Source organism: Cherax quadricarinatus, chromosome 72, assembly GCF_038502225.1.
Source record: "Cherax quadricarinatus isolate ZL_2023a chromosome 72, ASM3850222v1, whole genome shotgun sequence".
NCBI classification, from domain to species: domain Eukaryota; kingdom Metazoa; phylum Arthropoda; class Malacostraca; order Decapoda; family Parastacidae; genus Cherax; species Cherax quadricarinatus.
Genome location: NC_091363.1, coordinates 9424524 through 9446238, shown reverse-complemented (window position 1 = coordinate 9446238; position 21715 = coordinate 9424524). Strand labels below are relative to the sequence as shown.

General features: G+C 40.1%; 1 protein-coding gene across 1 annotated transcript in view; it reads left to right on the top strand.

The window, feature by feature from the left end:
• LOC128701299 (fap1 adhesin) overlaps positions 1-18905 on the top strand; it is an 88913-nt gene extending 70008 nt beyond the window's left edge. Inside the window, exons 9-10 of the mRNA XM_070100390.1 lie at positions 10687-10767; positions 18792-18905. Of these exons, the coding sequence (XP_069956491.1) occupies positions 10687-10767; positions 18792-18836 (126 nt within the window). The 3' untranslated portion in view covers positions 18837-18905. The remainder of the gene's footprint in view (positions 1-10686; positions 10768-18791) is intronic.
• Positions 18906-21715: the final 2810 nt, after the last annotated feature.

Below are 21715 nucleotides of genomic sequence, written 5' to 3'. Positions count from 1 at the left end.
TTAAGTCTGCCCGAAATGCCTCGGCATGATAGCAGCTTTCTTTGTTCCATTCATATTATGATGTGTAAACACATATTGTAACCTTTGCAAAGAAATAAATATTTTATTTATTTATTTAAGGAACCTCCTTTGAGGGGAAAGTTTGCATCCTGAAATTTCGTTCGTATCCAGAAGCAAAAAATCGACCAAACAACGGTTCGTATCTTGAAAAATTCGCATGGTGGGGCATTTGTAAGCCGAAGTTCCACTGTACGTTGTATAACTGATGGTAAAGCATCAGCTTCTCTAGACACCGTTTCATGGTTCTCTTCAGTGAAAAAGTGTAATTTTAAGTCGGTCAGTAAATCAGTCATATCAGTCAGTAAATCAGTCAAGTCAGTCAGTTATTCATCACACAAACTCGTATATTTACCTCATTCTTTTTAATTGCAGTGACGTTTCATTACGGCCACAGGCTATCTCTTGTCTAATATCTCTATTTTCTTCGTTAACTGACAATAACACTTATGCCTTTTCTTGCCACTTTCAGCAACACTGGTATGCCTACTGGGTGCCATGATTGCTTGGCAGATACAAGATATTGTAATTAAAAGATCAAAACACAATTCACAAACATAGCTAGCTCCTAAGACAGAATGGAACTGAACATGTATTCACAAAGGCTGGGATGATGGTGGCAGGAGGTCTCCCCCGCTGACTCATAACAAGGCGGCAGCTTCAGCTGGGGGGAATTTTTTTCGCGCCCGCAAACGGAACCGTGTGAAGTTAATTTTTGAAATGTTGTATGAAATTGTGCTGCAATTTTTCAATAGTGCAATAAAAAAACATGGCAAATAAATCTGTGTAATATAATGGCCTACTGTATCTATAAATCTGATAATTACGGCATTTTTTAATAATGAAGAATTATAGGCTTAGAACACAAATACACGTAACTGAATACACTATAACGCTGAGAAGTACTAAACCTGTATGAATTATATACAGTAGGTATTATGAAATTTAGGTAGTAGGTTGGTAGACAGCAACCACCCAGGGAGGTACTACCGTCCTGCCAAGTAAGTGTAAAACGGAAGTCTGTAATTGTTTTACACGATGATAGGATTGCTGGTGTCTTTTTTTTCTGTCTCATGCACATGCAAGATTTCAGGTACGTCTTGCTACTTCTACTTACACTTAGGTCACACTACACATACATGTACAAGCATATATATACACACCCCTCTGGGTTTTCTTCTATTTTCTTTATAGTACTTGATCTTGTTTATTTCCTCTTACCTCCATGGGGAAGTGGAACAGAATTCTTCCTCCGTAAGCCATGCGTGTTGTAAGAGGCGACTAAAATGCCGGGAGCAAGGGGCTAGTAACCCCTTCTCCTGTATATATTACTAAATGTAAGAGGAGAAACTTTCATTGTTCCTTTTGGGCCACCCCACCTCGGTGGGATATGGCCAGTGTGTTGAAAGAACGAAAGATGTATTATGAAAGTACAGACATTGCACTCTTATCTGCAGTGCATACTAAGAGTATCACTCATGAACACAGGGCATAAAAAAAAGTAGGATATATACTAGGGATGTATCGGATGTGAAAATTTAGATATCCGCGGATGTGGATGTGTATTAGGATGTCTTGCTTACTTATTCTGCGGATGTGCGTATCTGCTTATACTAAAATGCAGATCTCACATCTTGACATCTGTGCGGATGCGGATTTTGCAAGGTAGTCATAAAATACCAGATTTTGTTTTTTTACCATATGGCAAATACTTTTATTACATAATACTCTTGCATATCAATGAGGAATAAAAGTTTCACTGCTTTATCCTGTATTGTGGAGCAGCTTCAGCCATCAGTCTCATGAATCCAATGTCCTCAACATGGATGAAGGGTAAATCATTCATAACTAGCATTTCTGTGACACATTTATCCAGTTTCTTTGATATAGGGTTAGAAGCATCCATCAGTTTTGCAGTCTGGAAATATTCTCCCACATTCCTTTGCTTTAAGTCTGCCTTTACTTTTTGCAAAGGAGTCTTTTCCGTCTTTGGTTTCTCCTTTGACTGCCTTTTTTCTTCTGCTTCTAATACTTCAAACTGTTGTTTATGCATTGATTTTAAATGGTTCTTCAAAGATGTAGTTCCACATCCCTTTTGTGAATAATCTTTTTTGCACAAAAGACACTGTGCTACGTTATTTGATTGTTGCAGGAAATAGTTCCACACTTTACTAGTTTTTGATGCCATTGTATATTACTTATACACAAAGAGAGGAGCTTACAATGATGTTTACAAAGTCACACTAACAAAAAGGAGAGTAGGAGCAACTATATATTGGCCAGCAGACAGGGACGGGAGCAAGAGAGGTAGTAGTGGAGGTAGTAGTAGTAGTAGTAGTAGTCAGTCAAATACTAAGAAAGAGGAGCACTACAAGGGAGCTAGGGGCCCACAATGTCATCATCACTACTATTCTCATGCTTATTTGTATTTAACACCATTTCAGCAATTTCACCATCACTCGAGGAATGCACAACAGGTGGAGTTATGATGAATGGTTTTGAAAACCAACAAGTTGAAGAATTGAGACACTTGTGCAACATATGGGAATCTTTATTGAAGAAACATTTCGCCACACAGTGGCTTCATCAGTCCAGTACAATGAAGCCACTGTGTGGCAAAATGTTTCTTCAATAAAGATTCCCATATGATGCACAGGTGGAGTTATGAAGAGATGACTGATGCTCCACACATAAGAAAGAAGGAACACTGCAGCAGGCCTACCAGCCCATGCAAGGCAGGTCCAATTCTCCCACCTTGGGTAGTTTCAAATAAGAAGAAGAAGAAAATTGTCAAAGTGGGAAGTCTGAATGTGCGTAGATGTTGTGCAAATGATAAGAAAGAGATGATTGTGGATGTTATGAATGAGAAGAAACTGGATGTCCTGGCTTTAAGTGAAACAAAGCTGAAGGGGGTGGGAGAGTTTCAATGGAGAGGAATAAATGGGATTAGGTCAGGGGTTTCAAATAGAGTTAGAGCTAAAGGAGGAGTAGCAATAATGTTGAAGGATAAGCTATGGATGGAAAAGAGGGACTACAAATGTATTAATTCAAGGATTATGTGAAGTAAAATAAAGATTGGATGTGAAAAGTAGGTTGTAGTAAGCGTGTATGCACCTGGAGAAGAGAGAAGTGTAGAGGAGAGAGAGAGATTTTGGGAAATGTTGAGTGAATGCGTGGGGAGTTTTGAATCAAGTGTGAGAGTAATGGTGGTTGGGGATTTCATTGCTGAAGTGGGTAAAAATGTTATGGAGGGAGTAGTAGGTAAATTTGGGGTGCCAGGGGTAAATGTAAATGGGGAGCCTTTAATTGAGCTATGTGTAGAAAGAAATTTGGTAATAAGTAATACATATTTTATGAAAAAGAGGATAAATAAATATACAAGGTATGATGTAGCACGTAATGAAAGTAGTTTGTTAAATTATGTATTGGTGGATAAAAGGTTGATGGGTAGGCTCCAGGATGTACATGTTTATAGAGGGGCAACTGATATATCGGATCATTATTTAGTTGTAGCTACAGTTAGAGTAAGAGGTAGATGGGAAAAGAGGAAGGTGGCAACAACAAGTAAGAGGGAGGTGAAAGTGTATAAACTAAGGAAGGAGGAAGTTCGGGTGAGATATAAGCGACTATTGGCAGAAAGGTGGGCTAGTGCAAAGATGAGTAGTGGGGGGTGTTGAAGAGGGTTGTAATAGTTTTAAAAATGCAGTATTAGAATGTGGGGCAGAAGCTTGTGGTTATAGGAGGGTGGGGGCAGGAGGAAAGAGGAGTGATTGGTGGAATGATGAAGTAAAGGGTGTGATAAAAGAGAAAAAGGAAGCTTATGAGAGGTTTTTACAAAGCAGAAGTGTTATAAGAAGAGCAGAGTATATGGAGAGTAAAAGAAAAGTGAAGAGAGTGGTGAGAGAGTGCAAAAGGAGAGCAGATGATAGTGGGAGAGGCACTGTCAAGAAATTTTAATGAAAATAAGAAAAAAATTTTGGAGTGAGTTAAACAAGTTAAGAAAGCCTAGGGAAAGTATGGATTTGTCAGTTAAAAACAGAGTAGGGGAGTTAGTAGATGGGGAGAGGGAGGTATTAGGTAGATGGCAAGAATATTTTGAGGAACTTTTAAATGTTGAGGAAGAAAGGGAGGCGGTAATTTCATGCACTGGCCAGGGAGGTATACCATCTTTTAGGAGTGAAGAAGAGCAGAATGTAAGTGTGGTGGAGGTACGTGAGGCATTACGTAGAATGAAAGGGGGTAAAGCAGCTGGAACTGATGGGATCATGACAGAAATGTTAAAAGCAGGGGGGGATATAGTGTTGGAGTGGTTGGTACTCTTGTTTAATAAATGTATGAAAGAGGGGAAGGTACCTAGGGATTGGCAGAGAGCATGTATAATCCCTTTATATAAAGGGAAAGGGGACAAAAGAGATTGTAAAAATTATAGAGGAATAAGTTTACTGAGTATACCAGGAAAAGTATACGGTAGGGTTATAATTGAAAGAATTAGAGGTAAGACAGAATGTAGGATTGTGGATGAGCAGGGAGGCTTCAGAGTGGGTAGGGGATGTGTAGATCAAGTGTTTACATTGAAGCATATATTTGTGAACAGTATTTAGATAAAGGTAGGGAAGTTTTTATTGCATTTATGGATTTAGAAAAGGCATATGATAGAGTGGATAGAGGAGCAATGTGGCAGATGTTGCAAGTATATGGAATAGGTGGTAAGTTACTAAATGCTGTAAAGAGCTTTTATGAGGATAGTGAGGCTCAGGTTAGGGTGTGTAGAAGAGAGGGAGAATACTTCCCAGTAAAAGTAGGTCTTAGACAGGGATGTGTAATGTCACCATGGTTGTTTAATATATTTATAGATGGGGTTGTAAAAGAAGTAAATGCTAGGGTGTTCGGGAAAGGGGTGGGATTAAATTATGGGGAATCAAATTCAAAATGGGAATTGACACAGTTACTTTTTGCTGATGATACTGTGCTTATGGGAGATTCTAAAGAAAAATTGCAAAGGTTAGTGGATGAGTTTGGGAATGTGTGTAAAGGTAGAAAGTTGAAAGTGAACATAGAAAAGAGTAAGGTGATGAGGGTATCAAATGGTTTAGATAAAGAAAAATTGGATATCAAATTGGGGAGGAGGAGTATGGAAGAAGTGAATGTTTTCAGATACTTGGGAGTTGACGTGTCGGCGGATGGATTTATGAAGGATGAGGTTAATCATAGAATTGATGAGGGAAAAAAGGTGAGTGGTGCGTTGAGGTATATGTGGAGTCAAAAAACGTTATCTATGGAGGCAAAGAAGGGAATGTATGAAAGTATAGTGGTACCAACACTCTTATATGGATGTGAAGCTTAGGTGGTAAATGCAGCAGCGAGGAGACGGTTGGAGGCAGTGGAGATGTCCTGTTTAAGGGCAATGTGTGGTGTAAATATTATGCAGAAAATTCGGAGTGTGGAAATTAGGAGAAGGTGTGGAGTTAATAAAAGCATTAGTCAGAGGGCAGAAGAGGGGTTGTTGAGGTGGTTTGGTCATTTAGAGAGAATGGATCAAAGTAGAATGACATGGAATGCATATAAATCTATAGGGGAAGGAAGGAGGGGTAGGGGTTGTCCTCGAAAGGGTTGGAGAGAGGGGGTAAAGGAGGTTTTGTGGGGGAGGGGCTTGGACTTCCAGCAAGCGTGCGTGAGCGTGTTAGATAGGCGTGAATGGAGACGAATGATACTTGGGACCTGACGATCTGTTGGAGTGTGAGCAGGGTAATATTTAGTGAAGGGATTCAGGGAAACCAGTTATTTTCATATAGTCGGACTTGAGTCCTGGAAATGGGAAGTACAATGCCTGCACTTTAAAGGAGGGGTTTGGGATATAGGCAGTTTGGAGGGATATGTTGTGTATCTTTATACGTATATGCTTCTAAACTGTTGTATTCTGAGCACCTCTGCAAAAACAGTGATAATGTGTGAGTGTGGTGAAAGTGTTGAATGATGATGAAAGCATTTTCTTTTTGGGGATTTTCTTTCTTTTTTGGGTCACCCTGCCTCGGTGGGAGATGGCCGACTTGTTGAAAAAAAAAAAATACACGAGTGAGAGGGGTTGGATTTGAGTGGGACTTGCACGTGAGTAAATAGAAAGAAGAAACACTGCATCAAGCCTGTTGGCCCATACTAGGCAGGTCCTTCACAGTCCATCCCACTAACAGAATATTTGCCGAACCCAATTTTCAATGCTACCCAAGCAATAAGCTTTGATAATTCTCTTTACTCATGTACAAGTCCCACTCAAATCCAACCCCTCTCACTCATGTGTTTATCCAACCTAATATGTTTATCAAACGTTATTTACACCCCCCTTTATTAATTCCTGTTTTCCATTTATACACCTCCACAGTGTGTGTGACTGTGTGTTACTGTGTGTGTGTCACACACACAGTTGCACATGGAAATAGGGTAGTTGATGATTGGAACAGTCTGCCTAGTAGGGCTAAAGCCTTGGGTAGTTTCAAATTTAGGTTGGATAAATACATGAGAGAGATGTTGGATTTGAGTGGGACTTGCACATGGGTAAATAGAATTATCAAAGCTTATTTCTTGGGTAGCATTGAAAATTGGGTTGGGCAAGTATTCTATTAGTAGGGTGGATTTTGAATGACCTGCCTAGTATGGGCCAACAGGCCTAGTGCAGTGTTCCTCCTTTCTTATATTCTCTCTCTCTCTCTCTCTCTCTCTCTCTCTGCACAGGTCATTAAGTTATAAGATTTGAAGCTAGCAATGTAAATTTGTAAAGCTTAACATAAGAACAAGTATGTGGGAAATAAACATGCAAGCTCTGTAATTTAGGTTATAATATCCGCCACATCCTCTATAACGAGTTTATTTGGTGTTCTGGTAGTGGGGAGTAAATTCAAATTCAAATTCAAATTCAAAGTTTATTCTCTATAAAGATTACAATGTTGAATTTACAGAATTTGGTTGTTGTGTGGTTTACATATAGTTAAATAATGATTACAGAGCGTACCACTAGAACGCCTAGCATGGCTAGGCATTTCGGGCAGACTTAGTTTAATTCTTTATTTTAAAATATTACAAATTATGAGGTAAGTTGGTATTATGGCTAAGTGACTAAATACTAGTTTGTGAGTTTAGCAATGTGAATGCTTTTGTTTTGGCACAGTACATAGTTTTAGTATTGGAGTATCATAGGATTCATTATTTTAAGATTGAGATTAATATTTCTGTTTATGGTCAAATGGGTGAGTGAGTGTAAGTGTGAACCACCAGGTGGTATTCGTGTAGTTAGTTGATGGGGTTTATCAGGGAGATAAGATGTTTTCTAATGGTAGTTTTGAAGGTGATGAATGTGTCTGCAGTTCTAGAGTTCTCAGGTAGGGTGTTCCAGATTTTAGGGCCTTTGACATACATTGAATTTTTGTAAAGGTTTAGTCGGACATGGGGAATGTCGTAGAGATGTTTGTGTCTCGTGTTATGCCTGTGGGTTCTGTCACAACTATCAAGAAAGCGTTTTAGGTCAAGGTTGATACTGGAGTTTAAGGTCCTGTAGATGTAGATTGCACAGTAGTAAGTGTGGATGTACTGAACAGGGAGCAAGTTTAGATCTATGAAGAGTGGGGGGGTGTGTTGCCAGGGATGGAATTTAGTGATTATTCTTACTGCAGCTTTTTGTTGGGTTATTATTGGCTTTAGGTGTGTTGCTGCAGTTGATCCCCAAGCACAAATAGCATAGGTAAGGTATGGATAAATAAGTGAGTGGTATAGTGTGAGAAGGGCATTTTGCGGCACGTAGTATCGTATCTTGGAGAGGATCAAAACTGTTTTGGATACTTTTTTGGTTATGTGTTGGATATGGGTGCTGAAATTCAGGTTGTTGTCAAGGTATAGGCCTAGGAATTTGCCCTCATTATGTCTGGTAATTAGAGTGTTGTCGATCTTAATGTTAATTTGTGCATCTCCTGCTCTGCTACCAAACATAATATAGTAGGTTTTGTCAGTGTTAAGCGTAAGTTGATTGGCTGTCATCCAAGTCGATATTTTGATCAGCTCCTCGTTAACAATGGTGTTGAGGGTGGCAAGATTAGGGTGAGAGATGACATAAGTCGTGTCGTCAGCAAAGAGAATGGGTTTCAGGTGTTGGGATACGTTTGGAAGATCATTGATGTATATGAGGAAGAGCAGGGGACCAAGGACACTTCCCTGCGGAACTCCAGTATCAAGTGGCCGTGTTGTTGATGCTGTGTCTTTAATGGTGACATACTGATACCTATTAGTAAGGTAAGATTTGAAATAAGCAAGCGCATGGCCTCTTATACCGTAATGGTCAAGTTTGTGGAGTAGGATGTCGTGGTCTACTGTGTCAAAAGCTTTTCTTAGGTCAATAAAAATTCCTAGTGGATATTCCTTATTTTCCAATGCTGTGTAAAGCAGATCTAGCATTTTTATGATTGCATCATTAGCGCTTTTATTTTTCCTAAATCCAAATTGGCAGGGGTTGAGTATGTTTTGTGCTGTTATAAATGAATATAGTCTCCTGTGCACGAGTTTCTCAAAGATTTTGGATAGCAATGGTAAGTTTGATATTGGCCTATAGTTGTTTAAGTCTGTAGGGTCACCACCTTTATGTATTGGTGTAACCCTTGCCATCTTGAGTAGTTTCGGGAAGGTGCTAGTTTCTAGTGACTTGTTAAAAAGTAATGAAATAACATGCGAAAGGATATGGGCCGCTCGCTTGTACAGTAATGGTGGGACATTAGACAGATTCCCTGAGTTGTTTTTAAGTGACTTTATAATCTCGGTGACTTCCGAGGGCTCAGTTGGTGCAAGATAGAAGGAATTTGGGAAATTCCCATCTAGGTACGTCTTCAGAGGCTTCTTGCTTTATTGTTAAGTCGTGGTGGGTACACAGGCTTGTGTGTTGTGCCCATGGCCCAGGAGGGCCATGCCCACGAGGGAGAGAGAGTAGGCCTTCTTGACTGAGTGTGTGATGTAGTCCAGCTGGGCTTGTGAGGTCTCTGGGGAGACCTAATTTAACCAATTATATGGTCACACCTTGCCTTGGCAAACGTCTGTAGCCACGCCCACGTCTGAGGTCTTTTGTTCTTGACGCCTCAGACCTAGGCGTCAGGTCGTACACGTGGTACATACACCATTGGGGAGGGGGTACTTTGACTACGATATAAGCCCAGGGAAGAGCGGGGCAAAGAGGTTGTTGGCGACAGGTCCGTCGAGCGAGAGCTCTGGACAGCCGCGTGTGTAGTGGACCACGCATTGGGTGAATTAAGAGTGAGTACTAGTCCGTGTTACTGATAACATCTACCCTTCCCCCTGGTAATAAGTCTCATAGGTCAATTGTTATATTGTGTAAATTTCCATCAGGATATGTTGTATTCTAGCCCTTTTATGTTATTAAGTAAACTATAGCCATAGTTCCCATTTTTATTTGTACCTTCATATGCTATTCCCTATTTTGTTAAGCACTGGGATATACAGGAGACGTGCTCACTCGCTGGGATACCTCCGGTAGAGTGGGTATAGGTCTCACAAGTGAAGGGTGTTGCCAGAGTGAGACAGAGGCAAGTCTGGGCATACTGAAGTGGCAAGGCCTGTAGGTGGCAGCACCAGCATGGCGTGAAATATGAACTAAGCTGGCAGACAGCATGGGCTGTCTGTGCAGACAGTACAGGCTGTCTACACCAATGTTTGGGGCGGATGCGAATGCAGATGCGGATATTTATTTAATCGTGATTGTGGATGCGGATGTCTCATTTAGAAAATGGATATGCGGATATGGATGCAGATGTGAGAACTTGTGTGGGTGTGAGAAATTGTGTGGATGTTCCGCCGTTGCGGATACGGATATCCGATACATCCCTAATATATACACAGTTCATAGTTATAATATTAGTTGTATAGTAAAAAAAATAGTAGTAAACCAGTTCAAGTCATAACAGTTAATTACAGAATTGTACTCATGAACATTGCCACAAACCTACAACAAAGAATTATAAATGGCAAATAACAAAAAAAGGCACAATACCATGACTGGAACGATACACAAATAACCCGCACATAGAAGAGAGGAGCTTACAACGACGTTTCGGTCCGACTTGGACCATTTACAAAGTGACTTTGTAAATGAACCATTTACAAAGTGACTATGTAAATGGTCCAAGTAGAACCGAAACGTCGTCGTAAGCTCCTCTCTTCTATGTGCAGGTTATTTGTGTATAAATGGCAAATCTTAATATGTAGCTGGATTAGCACACCACTCACACAGACTTTTTTATATTATAGCTTTACTCTTATGGTATTTTGCTTTGAGGAGAGATTTTGAAGATGAGTAGAAGTCAGCTAAATAACCAAAGATCAATGCTACCCAGTTACTCATTATATTCATAGGAAAGTGCTAAACCCAGAAAGATCATGAAGTGCCTGGGAAATGAAAAGCAGTCAGGTTTGATCTGAGGAAGGAGAGGGTGTTTCCAGTGCTCTATATGAAAAGTTATCATAATCAATGCCCCCCCCCTCCCTTCCTTTCATTATTCACTTTAATGCATTAAGTACTGTAAAATATATTAAATGTTTTCAAGAGAATTTATAATGAATTTTCTTGGTACTGCCGTTTGACAGGGAGCAACAACAGTGACTGGTTTCATTGCATACGTCATGGTGGGCCACATCTTACTTGCTCTCTTCATCTATGTCTTTAAGGTGAGTTGCTTGTCCTCTTGTATATGCACGTGCTCCTCAGAGAGCAACACAACCAGCTTATCATATTCCTGGGTATTATTATGTTATGTAGCATAGTACTTTTAGGAGACTATTATTATTATAATCAAAAGGAAGCGCTTAAGCTACCAGGGTCATACAGTGCTGCAGGGTAGGAATTCATGCAGGATCTAAGGATAAATAAGGGTGGAGATGACAATAAAGGTAAAGTTAGGAGTGGCTGTGAGGAGTGCTAAAGGAAGGATTATCAAAGTTTGTATAATAAATAAGTTGCTGTCAAAAAGTCAAAGAGGGAGTCTGCGTCAAAGGTGGGTCCATCAGAAAGGAGGCAAAATAAAGTACTGTAGGGCAGTTGGTGACGACAATGTCGGAGAAATCTGCATGCTCGATGATAGAAGGCAGTCCAATAGAAAATGGGAGTTTGAAACAGGAACTAGACAATTCTCACAAAGTGGAAAAGAACGCCTCTCCATGAGATACCCATGAGCTAGACGAGTGTGTTGTCTCCCAACCTCTGTATTGATGACAAGAAGAAACCCAAACTTGGTTTGATAGAATGTAATTTGTTATGAGTCATATCAGATCATCGTTGTTGCCAATGATTGCGAAGGTGGGTAGAGATTGCAGCAAAATAGTCAGAGAATGGAATACCTCTATATGAAACTGGTAGGTCATGTATTGCAGATTGCACAGCAGAGTCTGCCTGCTCTTTGCCCTGAATATCAACATGACCAGGGACCCAACAGAAGACAATTTCTTTATTTTTGCTAGTAATGCAGCATAACCAAAGTTGTATACAAAGAACTAGGGGATGAGGTGAATCAAATTTTTTAATAGCTTGCAGATCACTAATGGAGTCTGAGACGATTACAAACTTTGAAGTAGTCATAGATGCAATATGGATAACTGCAATGAGAATGGCATAAAATTCAGCTGTAAAAATGCTAGCCGAGTCTAATAAATGACCTTGCACTACACTGTCAGAAAATACTGCTGCAAACCCAACACCATCAGTGGACTTAGAACCATCAGTGTACACTGCAACGGTATGAGAATGAGATCAGAAGTGATTAAGAAAAAGAGAGCAAGAAGCAGCTGTAGGGATTTGGGCTTTCGTGCATGGCAGTGGGAAAGAACACAATAAATGTCAGAATTCTTGAGGGGGAAGTGAAAAGTTAGATGCTAGATGAACATACAAAGGAGGCAGCTGAAGAGAAAACAAGAGCGATTGAAGACGAAGAGAAAAAAGACGGGGTAAACAGGGGTGGCGAACAAATGGACTTCTGCTAACATTTGTTACTATCCTGCATGTAGAAGGATTGTGAAGGTCATGAGAGTGGACAAAATAGCAATGAGCATCACAACAGTCATTCAAGGATGTGACATTTGCTTCTGCATAGAGGCTCTTGACAGGTGAGGAGCAAAAAGCACCTAGACATAAATGTAATCCCTGATGATGATGCACAAAATCGTAACAACGCGATTGCAAATAAACCATACCACGGGCGGGGTTTGAACCCGTGGTCAGAGAGTCTCAAAACTCCAGACCGTCATGCTAGCCACTGGGCCAGCTAGCTTCAATAAGATTCATCCAACTAGGTATATTTATACACCATAGGAAGGTTAGGATAGGCACCACTGTGACCACAAATGTAAGTTTTTACAGACGAATCTCCCGCTAGCTGACCTTCCTATGGTGTATAAATATACCTAGTTGGATGAATCTCATTGAAGCTAACTGGCCCAGTGGCTAATGCGACAGTCTGGAGTTTTGAGACTCTCTGACCGCAGGTTCAAACCCCGCCCGTGGTATAGTTTCCCTGATGATGGATGGGATTGAGTTTAGAAAGAGTTGCAGGAGAGGCCACAGAATATATCTGGTCACCATAATTTAGCTTCAACTCAGTTTAATGCTGTGTTCACCAAAAGTGTTGAACCCGTATGAGACATTCACCTATGTAATACTGCTGCCCCTACTTTCTCATTCTGGACACTGCCAGGTCACTGGAATATTTATTTAACCCTTTCAGGGTCGAAAGGCCCTCTCCTAAACTTGTTCTCAGGGTCGGAAATTTTTCGAAAAAAAAAAAAATTCCTATGAAATGATAGAGAATCTTTTCCTGATCATAATGACACCAGAAGTATGAATTTTAATGGAAAACTTAAAGAATTATGCTCTTGCGAAGTTAGTGATCTCGACGATGTTTACACATCCGCGATTTCGCTTACTTAGAGCCCTATTTTCGGCCAATTCCAGTGTACCAGTCTAAAAGAATCATAATTATTTTGCTAGAACTCCACTTTTTCTATCAAATGAGTACAAGAAACCACCCATTTACCGATTTCAGCTATCCAATAAAGTGGTCAGAAATTGGTAATTTTGCCAATTTTACACAAATTTCAAAAGATGCCAATTTCCAAATAGGGTCCAGAATAAGCAAGACAGACATTCCTGGCACTAAAACAACATTTTCTCTGTTCATTAGTCACGTCCCCAGGCCCCTCTTACATTTCTCTTGCTTTCCACTTTGAATTTTTGTTCTCACAAAAAAAATAAAAGATTTACTGTTATGCAGACTACTGCATTAGTGTAGAAGTGGTATAAATAATATCTGCACACTTGTAAAAGAATATCAGACTCACCAGTTGATGTGTATTGGACGCATGGCATGATTTGTTTACTTTTGAACTTTGGCAAAAATTTAACATTTCTGCTTCTTTGAGCTCAATATCAAGGTACTTTTCATTGTGAAACCAATCAAAATCATCTCAATTTCTGTAATATGTCTTCCATTCTATAAAATGAGATCAGGAAAACTAGAATACAACCATAAATACCATACTAAAATACACTACAAATTTGCTGTTTTAAACCAAAAACACGGTCGGAGTTTTTTTTTTTTTTTCTCATTATGCACCGAGTGCTGCAGATTTTTTATACTGTGCACACTGACCACATAGACCCATTCTTTCATATGTAGGCCTACCAGCTTTCGCTAGATTTGTAGGCGCTAAAATTTACGCGTACTAGTATGGCACTAACCCTGAAAGGGTTAATAAGCCACAATACAAGCAAAGTTACTCAGTAGTGCAAGGCCAATTTTTTTTTATGCAGTGTAGTTTCCAAATTATTTTTATTTATTTATTTTTTTTTTGTTTTGTTTTTAATAACACATCAGGAGTTTCCCACCAAGGCAGGGTGACCCATAAAAAGAAGAAAAACTTTCATCATTCACTCCATTACTATCTTGCCAGAGGTGTGCCAACACTACAGTTAAAAAACTGCAACTTATCAACATCCCTCCTTCAGAGCACAGGCATTAAAAAGAAGTGGTAAATCCATATGGGTCATACAGTGCTGAATATAATTTACCCAAAGCAACATCTCCACAATAGTCCAATGCTCATTGACCCAAATAGGTTACAGTGAGCATTGTTTGTGAAGAATAATCCAGAATTACAGTATTACACTACAAAATTCACTCAACTCAACCCAAGTGAGTCATTCAGTGCTACATCACCACAGTAGCTCCTTTTAGGACTGGAAAATCAGTGAAATGTCGTTAAAGTGCTCTATTCTAGTCTTAGCAACACAATTTAGTAGTTTTGAGAGTACAGCAGATAATTTTTAGTTGTGCATAGAGGTAGTGTGCAATTTTTCGTCAGCTGAATTTTAGCCATCTTCATTTTTCCTCTCTTCGGATAATTCTTTGACAGTTTTGGTATTGGTACTATAAATATGAGACTAGGCCACCAATCTTTCTGAGATCCCTCAGCACTGTATGACCCTTGTCGGTTTAATGCTTTCTTTGATTAAAATAATTCTCAGATCCCTATCATCATGGTCATAATACAGTGGACCCTCGACCAACGGTATTAATCCGTTCCTGAGAGCTCATCGTTAGTCGAGTTAATTTTCCCCACAAGAAATAATGGAAATGAAATTAATCCGTTCCTGACACCTCAAAGTATTGAAAAAAAAATTTTACCACATGAAATATTTATTTTAATACACACAAACTGAAGAAGACATGTACAATTACATGACACTTACCTTTATTGAAGATCTGGTGATGATTGATGGGATGGGAGAAGGGGAGAGTGTGGATGGTGTTAGTGTTTAGAAGGGGAATCCCCTTCCATTAGGACTTGAGGTGTCAAGTCCTTTTCTGGGGTTACTTCCCTTCTTCTTTTAATGCCACTAGGACCAGCTTGAGAGTCACTGGACCTCTGTCGCACAGCATATCTGTCCATAGAGGCCTGTACCTCCTGTTCCTTTATGACATTCCTAAAGTGTTTCACAACGTTGTCAGTGTACAGGTTGCCAACACGGCTTGCAGTAGCTGTGTCAGGGTGATTTTCATCACAAAAGGTTTGCACTTTAAGCCACATTGCACACATACATGTGCATTGAGCCTCATTAAGGTAAAGTTTTTGCCTCCTAATACCACTCCTCTCCTGCAGCCCATGGACCAGCAGGTCATTGCAAACTTCAAAAAACTCTACACAAAAGCTATGTTTGAAAGGTGCTTTGTAGTGACCACAGAAACTCAATTGACTCTACGAGAGTTTTAGAGAGATCACTTTGGCATCCTCAATTGTGTAAACATTATAGGTAAGGCTTGGGAGGGAGTGACTAAGAGGACCTTGGAAGAAACTGTGGCCAGAATGTGCAGACAAAAGGGATTTTGAAGGATTTGAGGCTAACCCTGAGAAGCTTATGCCAGTTGTGGAATCAATTGTGGCATTGGGGAAGTCCTTGGGGTTGGAGGTTAGTGGGGAGGATGTGGAAGAGTTGGTGGAGGAGGATAATGATGAACTAACCACTGATGAGCTGCAAGATCATCTTCAGCAGCTAGAGGCCAGACCTGAGGAAACTGCTTCGGAGGAGGGGATAGAGAAATTGAAGAAGTTGCCTACTTCAAAGATTAAAGAATTAATCTTTTGCTGTAGGGTTGGCACTAGAAGCTTTCTTGGGGCCCATGGTGACATATTTTGCAGGTGCAATCACTAAAAACGCTGTGATAATATGAAATGTTCCGATTGCATGTTTGGATGGGACCGCGGTGGCTGGCTGGCTTGTAAACACTGGCACCCACGGGACAAGTGAGGTGCGCTCGGGCCACAAGTGGATGTGTCTCGAACGGAGCGAATCGCGTTGGTCAAGTTTTTTAGCACTAGTCGAGGCAAAATTTTTGCGTTAAAATGTATCGCTAGTCGGATTTAACGTTATACGATGCCATCGTTGGTCGAGGGTCCACTGTATAGACAGAACCCCACCACAACTCCCTTCATATTGAAAGCTCCTCCTGTATCCACAATTTTGAAGAATATAAAGAAATTACTACCTATTCTACCAACCTACTACCTATTAATAGGTAGTATAGACAGCAACTCTTGATGCTGTAACTGTTTTGCATGATGGTAGGATTGCTGGCTGTCTCATAAACACGCTAAGATGATATCATCCAGTTGCATCAGGGAAGAGAGAGGTGAAGGTTTATAAACTAAAAGAGGAGGCAGTTAGGGTAAGATATAAACAGCTATTGGAGGATAGATGGGCTAATGAGAGCATAGGCAATGGGGTCGAAGAGGTATGGGGTAGGTTTAAAAATGTAGTGTTAGAGTGTTCAGCAGAAGTTTGTGGTTACAGGAAAGTGGGTGCAGGAGGGAAGAGGAGCGATTGGTGGAATGATGATGTAAAGAGAGTAGTAAGGGAGAAAAAGTTAGCATATGAGAAGTTTTTACAAAGTAGAAGTGATGCAAGGAGGGAAGAGTATATGGAGAAAAAGAGAGAAGTTAAGAGAGTGGTGAATTAAAAAGAGAGCAAATGAGAGAGTGGGTGAGATGTTATCAACAAATTTTGTTGAAAATAAGAAAAAGTTTTGGAGTGAGATTAACAAGTTAAGAAAGCCTAAGAACACCTTCACATCCCCCCCCCTCAGGTGCTCCTGTATCCACAATTTTGAAGAATATAAAGAAATTATTTTATCCTCTGAAAAGGTATCCCTCAAGGAAGGTTCCTTGATGCTGGTGAGGGGCTCTTGATCTAGGGAATTGGATCTGTGTTCCAGTTCCCCGAATTAAGCCTGAACACCTTCACATCCCCCCCCCTCCCCAACAGGTGCTATATAATCCTATGGGTTTAGCATTTCCCCCTTGATTATAATAATGATAATTTGAAAAGGTAGAGAATCTTTACATAAATGTAATGATACCAATAATGCTAAATATAATATACATCAGAATATAAAAATGTGATCTATCATTACTTTTTTCACTAATATTATGGTTGAAAAATTGTGGCTCTTTTTTGATGAGCTTGCCATGATATTCATTTAGGACAGCATAAATTTAAGGGAAAATGGCATGCCACAGGATGTTTCTCCGTATCACCTAATGGAAAAAATGCCTGGCACTACTCTACAAGGACTGTTGGGTTGCACTTATTAGCACTATGACCCTGGTGGGTTTAGTGCTTAGTTTTGATTATAATAATAATTTGACTTTAGATTGTACAGCTTATAAGCAGACACGCTAAATTCACTTTTGTCATCTCTGCTGCCCCAGCACACACACTGTGACCTCTTTGCTGAAAGTTCCACCTTTGATGCAGACAGACTTTTTTAATAAGAACTAGCTTGTGATTTTTACCTTTCCCTTTGCACTTTCCCCTACCTTTATACACTCCTGCATATCGCTCTCTCATTACCTTTGCATATTCCTCATTTCTCATATCCCTCCCTGCAGTACTGTATGGCCCTCTTGGGTTTAGCATTTAATTTGATTTGATCCAAAGAAGGGGAGGAAAGGTTCAATTCCTCAGAATCAAGAGCCCCTTCATCATGAAAAGGAACCCACCATTGAAGGGGTAATTTTTTAACCCTTTCAGGGTCCGTCCCGTAGATCTACGGCTTTACGGCGAGTGTCCAAACCGTAGATCTACGCCATGAGCTCAGCTCACTCTGATAAACTGTGAGTGGTACATTTGGGCCTAGATATGAGAGAATACATCTACGTGGTATGTGTGCACCACATAAAACATCCTGCAGCACAGTGTGTATAATGAGAGAAAAAAAATGAAATCATGATTTTTCGATTAAAACAGCAACTTTGCAGTGTTTTTTCGTATGTTTTTTATAGTTGTATTTGCGATTTCTTGGTCTCATTTGATAGAATGGAAGACATATTACAGAAATAGAGATGATTTTGATTGGTTTTAGCACTGGAAATGGCTTGAAACTGAGCTCAAAATAGCGGAAATGTTAAATTTTTGCCGATATTCAAGAGTAAACAAACGACCTCACACGTCTAATACACGTCAGCTGGTGGGTCTAATATACATTCACACATATGGTGATGATATTTATACAATTATTACAGTATTGCATAACAGTAAATCTTCTATTTTTTGGTGTGAATAAAAATTCATTATGTGAATAAAAAATCAAAATGGAATTTATTTGTAAAGCCTCAAAACATAACTAATGAACAGAGGAAATGTTAGTTTAGTGCCAGGAATGCCTACATTGTTTATTCTGGACCCTATTTTGAAATTGGAATATTTTGAACTTTGTGTTAAATTGGCCAAATTAACAATTTCCGATCACTTTATTTTGTAGTTGAAACAGTTGACTTGGCGATTTCTTGTGCTCAATCAATAGAATAGAAGTAATACTAGTGAAATAGCTAAGAATTTGGTTGATTGGAATAATGTAATTGGCCTAAAATGGGAGTCAAAGTCGGCAAAATCGCCGATTCGTAAATATCGCTGACACATCAAAATTCGCGACAGCATAATTTCGTCAATTTTCCACCAAATTTCGTACTTTTTGTTTTATCTTCACAAAAAGATTCTCTACGATTTCAAAAGAAAAAATATTTTTTTTTTTTTTTAAATTCTTGGACACTGGTGCGTGACTCCAGATTTGGGCCTTGGACCCTGAAAGGGTTAAATGTGTGCCGTACCAGTAAACTAACCATGTCTTCTGATTCTTCCTGTACAGGTAGTGTGTGGGCGGTGGTGGAGCTTATGGGGTAAGATGTCTTGATCAGTGCTCATGAACACTTACAGATTTAAATACACACATGTAATAATAAAATAATTTCTTAAGATAGAACTTTCATTCAGCCATTTTCCTCAGAAATGCAATTTTATTTAATGGGCATGTATAATGAAATGAAACTAAAATGCCAGGAGCAAGTAACCATTTCTCCTTGGTGGGAGATGGCCAGTGTTAAAAAAAAAAAAAAATCATGCCTTTAGAATTGTACATTTTGGGTCTGCAGGTTTACTAATTAACTTTTTTTTTTTTTCCCATATAGAATTTTTGGCAAATATTCCATTATTATTATAATCAAAAAGAAGCACTAAGCCACAAGGGCTATACAGCACTGCAGGGCAGGAAGGAAGCGAGGGCATCAGGTAGCAATAGGGAGATGGATGAGTAATAGGTTACGGATAACAGCGGGGCAGTGGATGGTGAAAGGGTAAAGGGCAGCAAGAGACTGAACTAGAAAGGGCTGAGGGGAGTGCGAAAGGTATCATCATCAGAGTTTGTGGAGTAAATCAGTCGTTGTCAATGAGAGAGTCAGGATTAAAGGAGGGTCCATCAGCAAGAAGGGAAGGTAAAGAGTGAGTAGTAGAACGAAGACGACGTTGGAGGTAAATTCTGTGTGCTCGTTGATAGAGAGGGCAGTCTAACAGAATGTGGCTAATCAATACTGGAACTTGACACTGCTCACAGAGAGGAACAGGGTGCCTCTCCATGAGATACCCATGAGTAAGACGAGTGTGGCCAATGCGAAGGCGGGAGAGAGTGGTCTCCCAACCTCGGCACTGATGACAAGAAGACGGCCAGTAACCTATGCTCGGTTTAATAGAATGAAGTTTGTTACCGAGCAGAGTTGACCAACGTTGTTGCCAACGGGTGTGAAGGTGGGTAGCTATTGCAGCAAAATAGTCCAGAAATGGAACACCTCTATAGGAAATTGGTAGGTCATGTACTGCTGACCGTGCAGCAGTGTCTGCCTGTTCATTGCCCTGTACGTCGACATGACCAGGGACCCAACAAAAAACAATATCTTTATGCTTGGTAGAGATACGGCGTAGCCAAAGTTGGATACGGAGAACAAGGGGTGAGATGTATCAAATTTTCGTACAGCCTGTAGAGCACTAAGGGAGTCTGAGACTACCACAAATGATGACACAGGCATAGATGTGATACGAATAAGTGCTGCAAGAATGGCATACAATTCAGCAGTAAAAATGCTAGCCGAAGATAGTAAATGCCCTCGCACGATGCTGTCCGGAAACACTGCTGTGAATCCGACACCGTCTGAAGACTTAGAGCCATCTGTGTACACAGCGATAGAATGAGAGTGGAAGTGATCAAGAAAAAGAGAGCGGGAAGCCACCGTAGGCAGTTGGGCTTTCGAGCAAGGGAGTGAGAAAGAACAGACCCGAACAGCTGGAACTTCCCAGGGGGGTAGGGAAAAGTGAGATGCTACATGAACAAATAAAGGTGGTAACTGAAGGGAAGACAAGAGCGAATGTAGGCGAAGAGAAAAGGGACGGAGCAAACAGGGGCGGCGAACAAATAAAGAATGTCTACTAATATCGGTGGCCATTCTATAAATGGAAGGATTGTGGAGATCATGAGAGCGTACATAGTAGCGAAGGCAATGGGCATCACGGCGATCAGACAAGGATGGAATATTCGCTTCTGCATAGAGGCTCTCGACAGGGGAAGAGTGAAAAGCACCAAGGCATAAACGTAATCCTTGGTGATGGATGGGGTTAAGGCTAGAGAGAGTAGCAGGAAAGGCCGCTGAATAAATCTGGTCACCATAATAGTTTCGATAAAACGAGGGCTGAATGTAGGCGAAGCAGAGTTCGACGATCAGCTCCCCAGGAAAGATGAGCAAGGGTTTTAAGAAGGTTTAGCCGGCTGTGACAAGTTGCCTTCAGAGAGGTAATGTGAGGTTTCCAGGATAACCTACGGTCAAAGAGAAGGCGTAGAAACCTGACTGTATCACGTTCGGGGATACGAGAGCCATAGAGATACAAAGGATGATCGGAGATGACAGAGCGTCTAGTGAAAGTAATTTGGTGAGTTTTGGTACTGGAAAATTTAAACCCATGCGTGGTGGCCCAAGTGGAAACACTGTCGACCGCATGCTGGAGAGAAACTGCAATGAGATGACAGTCAGCGCCTGCGCAAGCAATAGCGAAGTCATCAACATAGAATGATGACCAAATATTGGGTGGAAGAACAGAGGCCAAATCATTTATAGCAAGGATTATTATTATTATAATCAAAAAGAAGCGCTAAGCCACAAGGACTATTATAGCAAGGAGAAAAAGTGTTGTGCTCAGGACACATCCCTGAGGGACACCTTCAGCTTGGACAAAGTCCGGGGAAAGCACATTATTGACTCGAACACGGAAGTGTCTGTCAGTTAAAAAGTTCTTAACCCTTTGACTGTTTCAGGCCCCTCTCTGAAACTGTCATTCTATGTCGCCAAATATTCGAAAAAAAAAAAATAATTTTTTCTTATGAAAATGTTAGGAATATTTTTACTAGTGTTTTAAGCCTAAAAATAAATTTTTGCCATCAGTACTTACCGAGATATAGAGCCGCAATGTTTGCAGAAATTGACGTGCGTACGGCAACAGCGGCGAGTGCCGCCCACCCGGTATTCTTTTATTTACTCTAATTCAAAGGTTTCTTGCATTTTTCAATATTTTCTGTTCCAGGTAACTTATGTGGCCTGTGAGACCAATGTAAGGTGCATTCTTCAAATATACACTCATTGTTTACAACACAATAACAGAACAAACTTTATCACTATTATTTTGTGTATACACTTTGTTTACACAAACAAACAATACAAAACAATGTTTATTACTATTGTTCCATAATATATA